General features: G+C 37.2%; 1 protein-coding gene across 1 annotated transcript in view; it reads left to right on the top strand.

Annotated features, from left to right (window-relative positions):
* The window catches only part of LOC145981999 (uncharacterized), a 100,334-nt gene extending 86,778 nt beyond the window's left edge, over positions 1 to 13,556 (top strand). Inside the window, exon 17 of the mRNA XM_083115533.1 lies at positions 9,216 to 13,556. Within this exon, the coding sequence (XP_082971659.1) occupies positions 9,216 to 11,020 (1,805 nt within the window). The 3' untranslated portion in view covers positions 11,021 to 13,556. The remainder of the gene's footprint in view (positions 1 to 9,215) is intronic.
* Positions 13,557 to 15,445: the final 1,889 nt, after the last annotated feature.

Below are 15,445 nucleotides of genomic sequence, written 5' to 3'. Positions count from 1 at the left end.
ATTTCTTTAGGAGGTTAGTCATCCATTCAGGTTCTTCAAGGACCATTTGGAATTTTATATCAGATCGGTAGAATATCATTTATCGCCAAATTTTATATCGGTACTTGATCAGTATCAGTCAAAATTTCATATCGGCCCATCCGTATTATTTTTAATTTCATACGTTGTGAACGGAGTGAACTCTTAATATTTGAATTGGGAGAGGGTAGTGTGAGATATCAAAGAACAGTAGAATGTGAATAAAAAACCAAATGTACAATTGATTTTACCCTAGGTGCAACAGATAGCAAATTATCAGCTGTCAAAGTTTAAAAGTTTGTATAGCAAATTATCAGCTGTGAAAGTTAAAAGTTTGTAATTATGAGGGATGTTGTTGTTTTACTTTTCTCACATATTCAGTCATTTGGGTTCAGCTGTGCCATCCAATGTAAAGCATTTGAAGTGATTGGGTACAGATATGTAAAGTCAAAGTGATTGGGTACAGATATGTAAAGTTATTTGGCAGCCATTTCACAAGTATAGGTAAATATATTTGAACTGAAACAGACATCACTACATCATATTGACTACCTAACTAACAAAAATACACTGCTTAAGGGGAGGAGGTACAGTTACGCACCAAGTGTGCATTTATTTCAATATTGCCCGGATGGACACTTCTACTTAACAACCTGCGTGTATCAAGAGTATGAATTTCTCTCCATGTTGCAAGTGGAAGCATTTTTATGTTGATTATTAAGCTGGACACGATATTTGAAAAATATGATGAATAAGAATTCCTTATGGGGAATCAACTTCAACATCAAGTTAGGGCTAATCAAATGGAAGCTTTGACTTTTCCGCTGGTGAAATACATCTTCAAACAACCCTCTTCCCGTTGATATAATTTTCTATTCCATCGGAAGTTTGATATTCCCAAGAGAATAAATCAAATAATACTCCCATAAGCCCAATGCATTTCTCCTTGCCTCCTACGGCCATCCTGGCAGTGTTGCCAAACCTGATGCACATAAAAGAGCTAAATTTCACCTTAAATGGAGTTAAGACTGATTTTGAAGGAGCTAGATTTATGAAGTGCTTCCTAGAGTAATGTTAGTTGTTTGTCAAAGGGGTGGAGCACTTCTATTACTGTTAACTCTAAATTGATGACAATTTATTCTTACTTTTCACCATCTAGATCCGGAGGCATCATATGAAATCGAAAATAAAGGATTCCCTGATAACAATATTATGCCAATTTCACATCAACACTGCACTATAAAAAAAGTAGCTGGTAGAGGGGGTGTGGCGATGCAGTCAATATAACAATATCACGTCATGTGCAAAATGTATAATCATGGCAAAAGTTGGTTAATGTGGGCTGAAACCAGTGATGGCATCATAGTGGGGCATGGGGGCAGGCACCCAGTTCACAGCCAAACGAGTGCACGAAAGAGCCAGATCTGGCTCCAAGAGAGCTAAGTTGGCAACACTGCCACGGGGAAAGAGCCCCGTGGAGACTATTCCGCATGTCCTTAAAATGTATTAAAATTAAACCTTTCATTACCCTGCAGCATATGGCATTAGTTTGTTACTCGACATATTTGACATATTTTGTAAGTGGTGATGTTCCAGAACTTGTATTAGGATGAAATTCTGCACACAAATAGTCAGTTGATGTCTTCAAAACATATATTTTTTAAAAGAAAATTAAAAATGGTGTTTTTGAAATTTTCAAAAACCCTTTGTTTCGAGTTTCTTAAAAATTACAAAATCCAAATACCACAGTAATGTTCCTTTTCAAATTAAAGCTCATTAAAAGCAGAAGAGAATGACACCAATTTGAGCTCTCTAGGTCAAATAGTTTTTGATCTACAGCTGTTTAAAAATTTCAAAATGGCATCAAATTTTGAGATTTTTTCTTTCTTGAAAGTCCCCAAAATATCTGTAATTTGGCAGTTTTCGTTAACTTTACTGATACTACCAATGCACCAAAAATTATCAATTTCTGAGATGTCAAGGTTCAGACCTTGGGTGATTTGACTTGGAATGACCCTATTACCTTCCAAATTTTTTGTATTTTCTTACAGATGTACCTTTTGGAAAATTGACAACAAACATGCCATTATGGTTTAGTAATCCTTGAGCAACCCCTCTTGTTTATTGATATTATATAAGTGGACTGGATGTTGGTTTCTCTCGATTTTTTCAATGAGTCTTTCACCTAGATGAGAAAAAGTAATGTGCTAAACACATTTTTTATGACCACTTTTTTTTTTTTTTTTCCATGTTACCTCATTTATCTGAGTAAAGCTCCATGTTTCCTGGGTTTCCCAGACATCTGCAACCCTTTGGCACCAGTTTCTGTATTAGTATTATCCGCATCTGAAGAAAGAGACAGAAAGAAAAAATAACTAAGACTTTATCTTAAACTTCGTGACAGCATTTTTTTCTTCTGGTTATACCATCTTCCTGTTCAACGTAATACAGATTTTTCTTCTTTCTTTCGTTTCTGTTCACATTACTGAATAATTTTGAAAACAAGTAAAAAAGCTTATGCCATAGTTTAATGAGTTGGCTCTGGACTTATGAGTATGTTTAGATCGTTTCGCAGGATTTTTTTCTGAATATTTTATTAACATAAAATTGTTTCAGTATCTTTATCTTTTTACAGGACTTCAACTTTTGTATTAAAATTATGTATAGGAAAACTTATAGAACTTAATGTTCAAGCCTCTACAGAGAAGACTGTGGGAAACATATTCTCTTCATTTCAGTGCCTTTCGTATCGAAATGTTTGCATTATCTTGATGTAACATCATACATTGTAAAATGATATAAATTGATAATGGCTATTAAATTCAAACTTATTCTTTCTTTTAGCATTGTTACTTGTTGAAAATTATTTTGATCGCCTCTCGATTTCAGTGACTCTCTGTCAAGCTGTATAAGTAGGGGCATGCATATTTCGTTTTTGACAAAAAAAACGAAATTTGAAAAAACACATTGTAGTGTTAATTTTTCATGTTTTTGAAAGGTGTGAGATGCATTTTGTGACCATGTTTTGTCACGAAATAATGCGAAATGAACTGCAAAAAGCGAAATTTACTCTTAAACATGAAATTCAGGGTTTATTCACCGACGTAACACCTTCTGAGGTTGGAATTATCCTGAGAGTTATGCAATTCCTGGAAAATTTATTAATTCTGCTGTTAATATTGGAGAAGCAAAAATGGACTCCTTTACACAGAAATAAACTTAATACTCTGATAACTACATAACTGTACTATTAGAAGTGAAATGTTAATTCTGTGGAATAAGTGTAGTTTTTAAATCAAATTTAGGATTACAGGAAAACCTCGTTAATACGAAGTTCAAGGGGCCAAAAAATGTCAACCTCGTATTAAACAACTTCGAGTTATCCAAACTTTTCAAGATGGCACCTGTTTTCAGGTGTAAATAAAGTAGAGTATAAATTACCACCACAAAGGATGTTTTATACTTGGTGGTAGTTCAGAAAATAAGCTTTATATGTACTATATAATAATATTGTACGTTTTAAAGAAAGTGTAAAAAATGTTACACAAAGTGAGAACATGGGGCTAACGTGGACACAAAGATTCCAAGGAGATGGTTAACACCATTTATCCTGCCTAGTTATACAACCGGTTATGCACGGGATGCATGTTGTGCCAACAAGTATTTTAAAAAACGGCATTTTCTTTTAATTGTGCAAAGTCGTTGCTCTTCCACGAAATTCTTACAATTTTAGTTCATGGGAAACCCGTTTGCACGGAGACCTAGGGAAAGGAAAACAATCTCGTTTATTGCAAGAAGTGAAACTCTGAAGAATCTTGACAGTAGTCACACTGGCGCGAGCAAGAGACGGGAGATAATCGGACAGAATGAATATTGGATTTTATGTGCGTTCACTAGAACATTGTCCGTTACAGGATTAACTGGTAAGAGAAGATTCTCTTGGGAGAGAACACAACCATTCCCTGGCACAATACAAAACAAAACAAAAAAATCGGGGCTGTAAATTTCGTTCTGGTTGTAAAAAAAGTCACGTATTCTTTGCTTCAGTTAACTTCATATTTGCCCCCCTCCCTTTTGCAGGGATCAGTTCAAACTCTTCCTCAACTTGCATTGTAATCCACTGAAAAAGTAAACACACAACTTGTGATCTGTTTGCACCGAATGTGTATCCTAGGACACATTAAACAGTGCCGCACTCGATAATCACTCTGGTTTGGATCCCACTTTAAACTGTATATTTAGTCCCGCTTAGCTCATCAGCATAAAATGAACTAAAGACAAGCTTTACGAAACTTGCGTATTTTCAGATTAATCGACAATTTATTGTAGGTTTCAGGAGTATTCTGGAGGTCAAACACTCGCTCCGCCAAAACTTTTCGTCTCGTATTCCTACATTGAACATTGCGTTTTTTTTTTTTTAACAGCAGCCTGCTAATGGTTCTGAAGAAAAGTGGGGATTATATGGCTTTGCGAGATTCAAAACAATGACGCTTATTCCTTCTTCGCACTGGATGAGTCATTGCAGTTATCGGCAAGCATCGAAGACCGAACTGTCATCAGCAGTGTGAAAAAGAAAAATGATCCTTGCATTACCTTTTACCATCCAACAGACAATAATACGGGCAATATTTCCTATCCAGACAGCTGCATTCAAACAAGAAAGAGGGATCTGAATTCTGCACATTACCATGCACACCAGTGGCGGATAATGAGCTGTTGTAGAAGAAGGAAAGGGGTCACTTTTCTTTTACTTATCATGCGGTTTGTTCGTTTTGAAGAAGGTATTCAGAACTGGTTGCTTTTTTTTAGACACCAAAGGAAAGGAGCCCGTGTGCACACACGAGCAAGAAAATCGTGGCCGAAACGATAAGCCATGGACACCCCCCCCCCCCCCCCGTTTGCTGATAGAAAAAGGGGAGAAGTCACTCAGACAACAAAACACTGTTTTGGCAAATTTTATGACCATTGGGAAACGTATGAAGCGGGAAACTGGAGTTGCAACATACGTAAGATCGACGTCAACTTTTGCGGGAAACCTAGATGACAACGCATTAAGCGGGTTGACGATATTTAGTTGGCCTATGCGGCTTTGATTATCTGTAACAGTTTCCATTTTTGTTTATGAAGTTCTACAGGGCACAAAGAACACGCTTTTAATGAAAGTGGTTACCGGTTGTCGGCTACCAGGCCAAAAGTTGCTCGCTCACGGGAAATTGCTGTATCTCGAGCTCAGAGCTAGACAGATGGGTGAGACTTCCAGGCGCGACACATCTTGTATTTTGGAACATTCCTGCGATTTTATCTCTCATTTCTCATCTAGCACGAGTATAATTCCAAGGTGGCGCATTCAGCGGGGAAAGAGCTTGTCCTGCCATGCACATTGACAAAGAATGTCAATGTCCAGCGGGCATTTCGGGCTGCTTCCCTCGAGTTGTCAGCAGCTCTTAGGACAAGGAAACATGTCAAGGTCAAGTTAAAATAATGTCCAAGCTCTCTCCACATTCGGTCTTCTCTTCTCGACTTACGCAGGTGTCTACTTCGAATTAACCGAAACCAGTTTTCCCAAAGGATCTTGTAAACAGCTTCATATTAAAATTATCAGTATTTCGATTTATCCTTACCGAAATACATTAAAAATCCTATCTTATTGGCTGGGAAATGGGAAGAACTTCGGATTAAAGGGTACTTCGTATTAACCAATATCGTATTAACAAGGTTTTCCTGTATATTCACAAGTTTTAAACCAAAAATTTATTTTTATATACCACTTTTCATCCAATTTTTCACTGCTACAACACCGATATTTGATTTTATTTACCGCTTTTGAACCCGAAATTCACTCTATTTTTGTACCAAAATTTTGCTTTTTTATTTACCAAAAATATGTGCCTCTATGTGTAAGATACAGATCACAGTCTGTCCACAATGTATTGTGTGCAAATATATGGCAAATTTAAACCCTTTTCAGGCTAGTTCCAATTACTTTATTGCAATTTTTTAATATTTTTTTTATTCAATGCCAAAAGTAGAAGGGATTGTACTTGATCTGTGTTGAGACTTGGATTATACTGAAGGATCTTGTAAGGTTTTTTAATACACATTGGAGTCTTACTGTTCTGTTTTGTGTATTATATTAATTCTGTTGATTGTGTGTCCTGATGACTTAATATATTGAAACACACAGCTGATTTTGACTCATGTTTTTTTTTTTTACTTCTTTCAAATGTTCACTAATAATAAATAACAACTGATTATAAAACAATTGAAATATCAACACAACTATATTGAACTAGCTGCATGCCACTGAAATCAATAGGCAATTAAAATATTTTTTTGCTACTTATATAGAATTACTGTTTGTTCTTCTATTTGTTATTTATGTAACATTTAGAAACATTTCATCTCTGCATTTGTTTTATTAGTATTATCTGAAAAAGTCTGGTTTTTAAAAGCTACATGTTACAACTTGGTAGGATCCCCAGATCTAAGAGGTTTACAAGCTTAAACAGGCCCCAGTGAATAAAGGTTAATAAATAATGTAATTTTGAATATAACTTTTAGTGTTCCATGGGCTAAATTCTACTCCCAAGGGTGCCAAAAAAAATCAACAATGGTGAATATTTGTTAAATGTCATCCACATAATGCATAAATTACTATTTTATTCTATGACAAAACTCATTCTAGTATTGTATATACGAGGATCGTTAAAAAAATAAGTTTCCCTATACAGTGGAACCTTAATAATTCGAACCGCAACATCTCGAATTCCTTGATAAGTCTAATTTTTTTGTAATCCCCTTGAATTGTCCTTAACACTCAATAGTAATTTTACCTCAACAACTCGAATAAAACCTTGATAAGATGAATTTTTGGTACAGTTTATGGAATGCTGTTCGAGGTCAGTAACACGAATGTAGAGTGTGAGAAACCTCTATGAGTAAGTTAATTCTAATCACCTCTATAACTCGAAGTTTTAGTCGCACAGACTCAATAAGTCGAAGTGTAGGGTGTGTACGTACAATGTCAGGTGATCAACAATAGTGTCGGGACTTGAACTCCCCCACCGTGCTGACGTTCAGAAGGGTCAGTAAACTTTAGACCTCTATAACTCTTAGTCGGCGATTTTGGCCCTCGATAACTCGAACCTTGGTAAGTCGAAATCCTTGATACCTCGAATTTTTTTCTTTTTCCCCTCAAGTTCGAGTTACCAAGGTTCTACTGTATTGTAATATTTTTATTTGGTAAAATATACATGCAAACTCAGCTTGTCTAGATAAGTACATACCTGTACTACTTGTCAACATAATCGCCTTGCACATTGAGGCATTTGTCCCAATCCTTCTCGAAGCCCTGTGTAAAAAAGTCTGGGCTCAGGCCTTGCAACACTCATCTACTGCAGCCTGGACTTCCTCATCAGCTCGTTAACGCTGGCCTTGCAACTCATTCTTCATGTGTGGGAAAAAATGCTAGGTCCTAAATCAGGGCTGCAAGGTGGATGCTGTAGCCATTCCCATCCCAATTGCGCAATCTTGGCTTATTGTGTGGGGGCGGGCATTGTCGTCGAGCAGGATGACACCAGCTGAGAGTAGGGCAGGGTGCTTGTGTCAAATTGCCGATTTGCTCTAAGGTCTGACAATACCGGGCAACTTAATAAAGTGGGGGGGGGGCAACCCCCGAAGTAAGCCCACCTTCACCCGCATACATTCCAGGGTTTGTGCTTATAGTCCTGGTTTCTTATAATATACCAGGATGTCAGTTGCGTGAATTTTTTACATTTCACCTTTACATTTCTTATTTATTGGTTCAATTTTACAATACATAAGATAATATAATATATAGTAAACAATATATATGATACAAATATTATTAGTTTTTACCTAATTAATTGTGGTTGATCTCGCTATTCTGGGGACCAAAACAGCACTATTAACTTTGTTTGTCATTTGTTCATCTTGTATCTGCGACGGCGTATTTCATTATGTATTCAATTTAGAGCAGGAAAACAGAAGCCAATTAATATTAATTCTGGGAACCAGAACCAGAGCATCAAGGCTACATTCCATTCTCGTCTGAAGATGTTCAGAAATGAGCTGTTGAGGAACTCAACGTGCACAAACTTTGCAGTATCGCAAGTCCTCATAGATGATGCTGTGTGCGGTCCCAAGGGAAATGTTCAATGTGTTGGCCACCTCACGAACATTTATTCTTCCGTTCTCCCAGATCAGTTCATCCACTTTCGCGATGTTCTCATCAGCGGAGCCAGTTGAGGGATGTCCGGATCGAACTTCATCAAAAATCCCAACTCTTGCCTTCAGAGAACATGTTGCATCACCTTCTGACCATCTGCACAGACATTACAGTGTCACCGTACACAGCAACCAGCTTCCTGTGGATGTCAAGCCATTTGGCCATTCGTACCGAATCACGGCACGCACTTCTTCCTGCCACCAGCTGTCCAATGCACATGCACTTGCCATGCTGCCCCCCCCTCCCCCCTCTCCAATGGCGCGAGCCTAGCGTTTCACCATGTTCCATCGTTTCCTTCCCCTCTGCGCATGCACCTTCATGTCTGCGGGAGAAATGCCTATCGTTCCTTGAAGGCAACAGATAGGGCTCGTCAACCACGTGCATAGTGTTATCCAATTATTTTTGTAATTTTATGGCACAGGGAAACTTATTTATTGAACAACACTCGTACCTATACAATAGATTATATTCTTTCATGCATGTGCCCAATTGATATACAGTGAAACTCCGATTTTACATTTTCTCACATTATACATTCAATTCTCATGGTCCCAGTAGAGCAAAATGCTATACAATTTTCCCGGATTTGACATTTTCCTGCATTTTAAGTTCTTTCAACTTGGTCCCCCTGTAAATGTAAAATCGAGGTTTCACTGTATTCAGATATAATGAAGTTACTACATGCCAAAATATGTTGATAATTCATAATTTTATATTAAGATTTATTTGTGGAAAAGCATTTCTGAATGAAGTATTTCATATTATTTTTTAAACCTGAACACGATTGAATGTTCAGTTATTAAAATGTTTTTAAAACAGTTTTATTCCTATATTCAAACCGATGTTGTGGGTGAATGAACATGAAATAAAAAAATAATTTTACTTGTAATTTAACTCAATGTCGTAATTTTAAATTAACTATATAATTTTCTTTCCAACTTATTTTCAGGTGAGGAAAAGCCGAAAAGAAAGGCACAGTCAAAGCAACCACCTTTAAAAATAAAATGCATCAAGCTTAAAAGAAATGTTATCAGGGACAGTGAAGATGAGGAAGAGGAGGATGATAATGAAGATGAACCTGAAAATAGTGAAAAGGAAAAGAAGAAAGAAGAGGAAGAAAGTGATGAAGAGGAAGAGGAGGAGGAAGAGGAAGAAGAAGAAGAAGAAATACAACCTGTGAAGAAAGTTCGCGAAGAAATTGAGAAAAAGAAAGAAACAAAGATTACTGTAAAAAATAATATTCAGCTATTGGATAAGAAGGAAAAGGAACAGAAAGTTGATGAGAAGAAGGAAGAAGTGGATGTTAATGTTGAGAAGATGAAGGAGGCATTGGTGGTTGAAGAAAAGAGCACTGTGGAAAGGAAGAAAGAAGTTGAATTGCCGGAAACAAAATGCATGGAGCCAAAAGAAACTGAACCACCAGCTACCATTGGCAGAGTAAGAATAGCTATTAGGGAAGATGCATCTCCAATTTCTTTAGCCAACACACTGAAGGAGAACAAAGATCTGGGTATCCATATAGAAAAGGACGAAGATGAAGAAAGTGCAATTTTAGAAGGAATTGATGATGATTTTGATGATGACGTAGAAGACGAAGAACCTGTACCGGTTACTTTAGATTCCAATAAGACTGAAACCGTAAAACCAAACTTGCCAGAAATGCATGCCAAACCTGAAGTCATGGAGAGCGAACCTGTTGAGGACAGCTCGGCTGTCATACCCCCTGTTCCTAATAGTGGTGCACCTAGAAGTGGCGGGCCACCTCCCTTCCCATTTGGCACTCAGCAAGGTGGCGTGATATCCAGGCTGCTACAGCAACCATTCCCTTCTTCTGGGCCCAAATATTTTGGGGAGACGATGAGACCAAGGGTTCCCCCACCTCCATATGCTGGAGGCCCTGGACTTCCAGGACAGAATAAAAGGCTACAGGGTCCGTATCAGCCACCCCGACCTGCATCAGGTTTGAATACTGTACCTCTGCCCAATGTGCCCGGTGTGCAAGGACTTTACAGCGGAAATAGGCCTGGAATGCGTCCAATGCAAAACCCTTCTCCGATGCTGCGAATGAGGCACCCTGGACCACCCACTGCTGCACCTTCGTCATCCACACATGTTCCTTCGCCGTCGTGTCCCATAAACCCCCCTATGTATCACGGAATGGATTCTGCAGGGCCTATACGACCAGGTGACAACATAGGACCAATGAGGGCGCAGGGTGGCTCACCGCACCCGGTTCCGTCAACGTCTCCACACATTCCAATCTCAAGTCCGATATCCAAGTCTTCTCGTGTGCAGTCGACACATACCCCACCACCTCCGTATTCGCGAACAGGTATGCCCCCCATTCAGCCGAACATAATGGGCATGCAACAGCAACCACCAGCACCGCCACCTCCTCCTCCACAACCATCGGTCAGATTTCCGACAGAGAATTCACCGTCACGTCATCCATATCCACCTGGTAACCTTGGGAACCATCTCCAGCCAGGTTCAAGGAATTACTCTTCGTACCAACCACCGAATTATCACTTTAACACTTACCCTGCGGTGGAGGAGTCCGTGCCGGTCTCCCCTTCATACCAAGACTCATCGTATTCAGATCAGTATTCTGATATGTCGGGAGAAAATCTTCAGCGAAGTGAAGGTGGACAGTACGAAAGTGAAAATAAAGGTGGAGATGAAGAAGAAAGTGGTGAGTTTGGTGGCCTAGTGTCCTACTTTTCAAGCCAGAGAGAAGAAGATCTAGACTCGTAGCATACAGTTTCGTTGGTGTAATTTAACCATCAAATGGTAGATTGCATCCCTGCAGACATGAAATGCTTGTAAAAAATAGGGAAAGAAGACTGTATAATATTTTTGTGAAGTTTTTCAAGGAAAAAAATTAAGCAGTTACGTTACTTCCTCTTCTCTTGCGAAAACAGTTTTATGAAAGAACAAAGAGTTACGTTGAGCAGCAACAGAGAAAGAGGCCAGTTTGTATTTTACAAGTTCTGTTTTTCGTGTAAGTGTATATACATGTAAATAAGAATTCCGTAACATTGTGTCATAGTCACGCACAATGAAGGCAGCACTAGTATTTAAATGTTTTTTTTTATGTATTTAGATAAATTGTGTACATGTGACTATGACTTCTTTTTATATATATTCAAAGTACAGGAAAATAAAATCAGAAATCCGCGACTAAATACATCCACCAGACATATGTGATGCATTTTACAGACAAGAACAGTTATTAGTAGAGCAGACGATTTTAATCTTCCCACTTTAGAAATGGGTATGTTGTACTTTGTGGAATCTTTAATGTCACATATATGCTATTCTAGCTTTAGAACTTGTATTCCAGTAGCAAAAAGATGCATTTGGTAAATGAAAAATACATGCCTGTATTTATATTGATCCATTAGTATGCAGTGGTTCAGTCAACCAGTCTATTTTGCGCATATGGGAACCAACACATGGACCATTTTTTTTTTCAGTAGATATAGTGAGGTAATAAGTGTTTGTTACAGCTTATCGTGCAGTTGATAGATCCATTTTGTCCCCTGTATGCCCATGTGTGTACCTAACACAGCTAGAAAATTATATTGTTAACTGGGAAAAGATTATATTCACTGCATCGTTGTATGTAAGAACAAAACAAAAGTTAAGAAGCTCTACTACTCGGAATGAGTATATTTTGATTCTGTTGAAACATCATTGTTCTCTTGTGTGTAAATGCAATGTTAAAATATTTCATCTTCAGTGCTGTGAGGCTTTTAACATAGATATATATATATATTTTGTGCATGTCATAGGTCTCCTCCTCCCCTTGCCATATATGTGTTATAATACACACACAACACTGACAGTCTGTATTGAAACGATTTTAGCAACACTGTAACATAACTTTTGTACCATGAATTACATTTGGATAGCATGTTAAGAATCATAAATGAAACAACACAGTATTTGCATTTGTACACAAATTTCATCAAAACCTAACAATTATATAATAAATAATAAAAGTGTGGCTTAAAGAGAAGGTGTGAAGAGAAATGTATGTAGATGGTTGTATTAAACGGCAGTGAGAAACTTTTTCACTTTCTATATACCAATTTTTATTTCTCTGTTCTTCGGAGTAATATACGAAGCAGCTTACATGGAATTATAAAGTATTGATGGGAATATATTGTAGATACCCATGTAACATTTGCAGTAGCTGTGTTGTAACATTAGACTGGAAAGAGTACAATGTATGCCTAATTTGAGTTAAATTCACTTTATATTACTTTAAGCACAAGTTACTTCTGTTGACAAAGGAAATTTATTGTTGACTGTTACCATTTTTGTACTCTTTGCCTTTATTCAGCACATACATACGGCTATGTGTATTTCTCTTACTTAAAAACTGTGAATATTGTTCAAAATTCAGTCTTTACTTTTACAAGAGAATGTCATGTGTATGTAGGTAATAAATATGAGTTTACAAAGGAAAAGTTATTTTAATGCAAGCAGATGACGAACAAATTGAAATTTAGTTTTAATTTTTGATTTTTTGTTTTAAATCTACTTTACATATACTTTATAGTGTATTACCTGTATGTGAAAGAGAGAGAGAGTGAGTGAGTGATTTTGGTAGTGGTGGAACATCCTTAGTTGGGTATCCGTATCAATAATGTAAATAAATGTAAGTAGTTAAAAATAGTAGTGATAATACAATGGGTAAGAAACATTAGTGCTGAAACTTATGTCATTGTAATTTCTATTGCATTTTGTACTCTTCTCTCACACTTAACTCTCAAAAGTTGAATGAATATTTAAACATAATCTAGCCTTTTTCTGTTTCCTTATTCATTTGTTATTACTGCATTTCAAGCCTAAGTTATACTAATGTGAATTCCATAAAGAGCTGCTTCGTACTTATTCCTTTCCACGAATATATTTTATTTTTAAAAGTACATCAAATTATACCTTATGAAATACATTTTCAGTATAACCTGTTTGTTTGTAGCAGTTCAGCAAGCGCTTGTAAAATGTAAGATGTTGGTTAAGTGAAGAGTGCATAACAAGAAGAAATATGGTTACAAAATTAATAAAATTATAAGTAGGAAATGGAACTGTGATCATAAACAAAGGTTTCCTCATTTCCTTGTTCCTCTTTGATTTTTGTTAAAAATGCTGAAGAGAAAGCAGAAAGTTGGTTGTATGAAAGAAAGCATTCATTTGTACATACATTTTATATTATAATGCCTTGAGTTGTTTTATGTTTGTGTGATAAATGTCCTTTTTTGTATAAAATACAAGACAAATATTAACTGTCTGTCATTTACTTTTCCTCCCAATGTTGCAAAATAAGAATTAACAATGAAAACTGGGACTTTTTCCACCTGTTCAAGCAGCTCCTGCAACCACCCAGCGTCGTATAAAGTGGGTTACAGGGGCATGGTGCTGATCACATCATTCCTGGAGAAGCTTGCTTCCATTCAAGCTATGTGGTTTGTTGAGTAAGGAACAATATTGGTCATAACTCTTGACAATGAAGACTAATCAAACAATGTGGGTAAAAAAAAATATGCCTGTGTAAGCAGGTTGCTAAGGACATGAAAAAGGGCATTTTCACCCTTAAAAAGGGGCCAAGTGAGCGATTTTTAAATTTTTTCAGCATTTTGGGATGATTCCATGGGGGGTCGTAATTGGGCATTTTTTGCATCGGGGCTTCCTTCATGGAGAACATTTATGTCAGTCAGTGAGTGAGTGGTGGGATTGAGGCTCTATACGAGTATATATAAATATACAGGGTGTCATTTTAATGGTGCCCATGGACCACAGATTCGTATAAAGGACATGAAAACAAAACAACTTTTCTCAGTGCGTCGATTCGACGCTACAGCCGTTCAAAAAAGTTTTTTCCCACCTGGATGCTGGCAACCCAACACAACATTTGATCGTATCTGTGACGTCATTGGCTCCGGTACCCCTTACTACACCCTCGATTTCAGGCACATTTTGAATATTTTCGTGAAAATATTTAGTTCCTCATAACAAACAGCGTTTGCAAATAGCGTGGAAGTTAATTTTTTTGATCTACGTGCTACGAAACTTACGTTTTTTTATGGAATTAAAATTCCTTGCGTAACGTCAAAAAGGTTTTTCAGATCTTCTATGATGGCAAATGATGGATTCATGTCATAGGCGCAAGTCTGAAGATTTCAGAACATGGATTCATGTCACAAGGCACGTCTGATTTTTTTCTTTTTCTTCTTATGATTGACTTGTGCAATTGGGATATGTTATTTGTGTGATATATTGGCAGATTGGACATTTCAGACATTGGATTTCATTTATGCGACTTCAGAAATTGGAACTAATTATTTCTTTTTGGCAACTGCAGGCTGTAAAGGGGAGGGTTGTTTTTTCTAAATGCCTTGTGGGATGGCATAATTTGTGACTGCTTATTTTTATGATGGGAAGGGAGTGGAGGGTGGTATTCTGTGGAAAAGGACAACAAGGACTTTCAACGTAGGAGTTACTTCATTTTTGGACTTACAAATTTAACTTCGACCTGCAATTCAGTGCATGGCCTTGGTAAAAAGAGGTAAGTTATGTTCTTAGATTTAATTTTAGCCTTCATTTGGTATCTTGATGTGTCAAGTGTCAATGCGGAAAACAGTGAGAAATAGTGTTGAGGGCAATTTCTAACATGCCTTTAAAAGCGACTCTATAGAGGGCAGTAAGTCAATTACCCCAGGGGCAGAACCTGGAATCAGTGGGAAATTTGGACTCAACAAATTCAAACGACAAAATCTCAACTTTAAACGACTGTACAGTCGTAAATACTTCTTTCCGCGCTCCATTTTTTTAATTCACAATTAGGATCACATAATCTTCATAATGAAAGAAAAAAAAATTGAAAATTCGAGGGTGTAGAATATGGTACCCGACCCACGTCATTTCCTGCAGCGAAACAGCAAGGAACACACAAATTTTGTGAAAAATGACTAACTACCAACCACATTATTAGCTGTAAAACGCATCCAGTAGACCAAACATCATAGCCTACCAGCCAGAAGATCAGCAGTCATCTCAGGGGTAGAAGGAAGTGAACCAACGAAATGAGAAATCGTAAAAAACGTATTCAGAATGAAGTGGCAATATTGGATTTTGTCAGCCTACATGTCAAATATCAACAACAAATAATTT

Source organism: Lepisma saccharinum, chromosome 30, assembly GCF_977018435.1.
Source record: "Lepisma saccharinum chromosome 30, izLepSacc3.1, whole genome shotgun sequence".
NCBI classification, from domain to species: domain Eukaryota; kingdom Metazoa; phylum Arthropoda; class Insecta; order Zygentoma; family Lepismatidae; genus Lepisma; species Lepisma saccharinum.
This window is presented reverse-complemented; position numbering and strand designations above follow the sequence as displayed.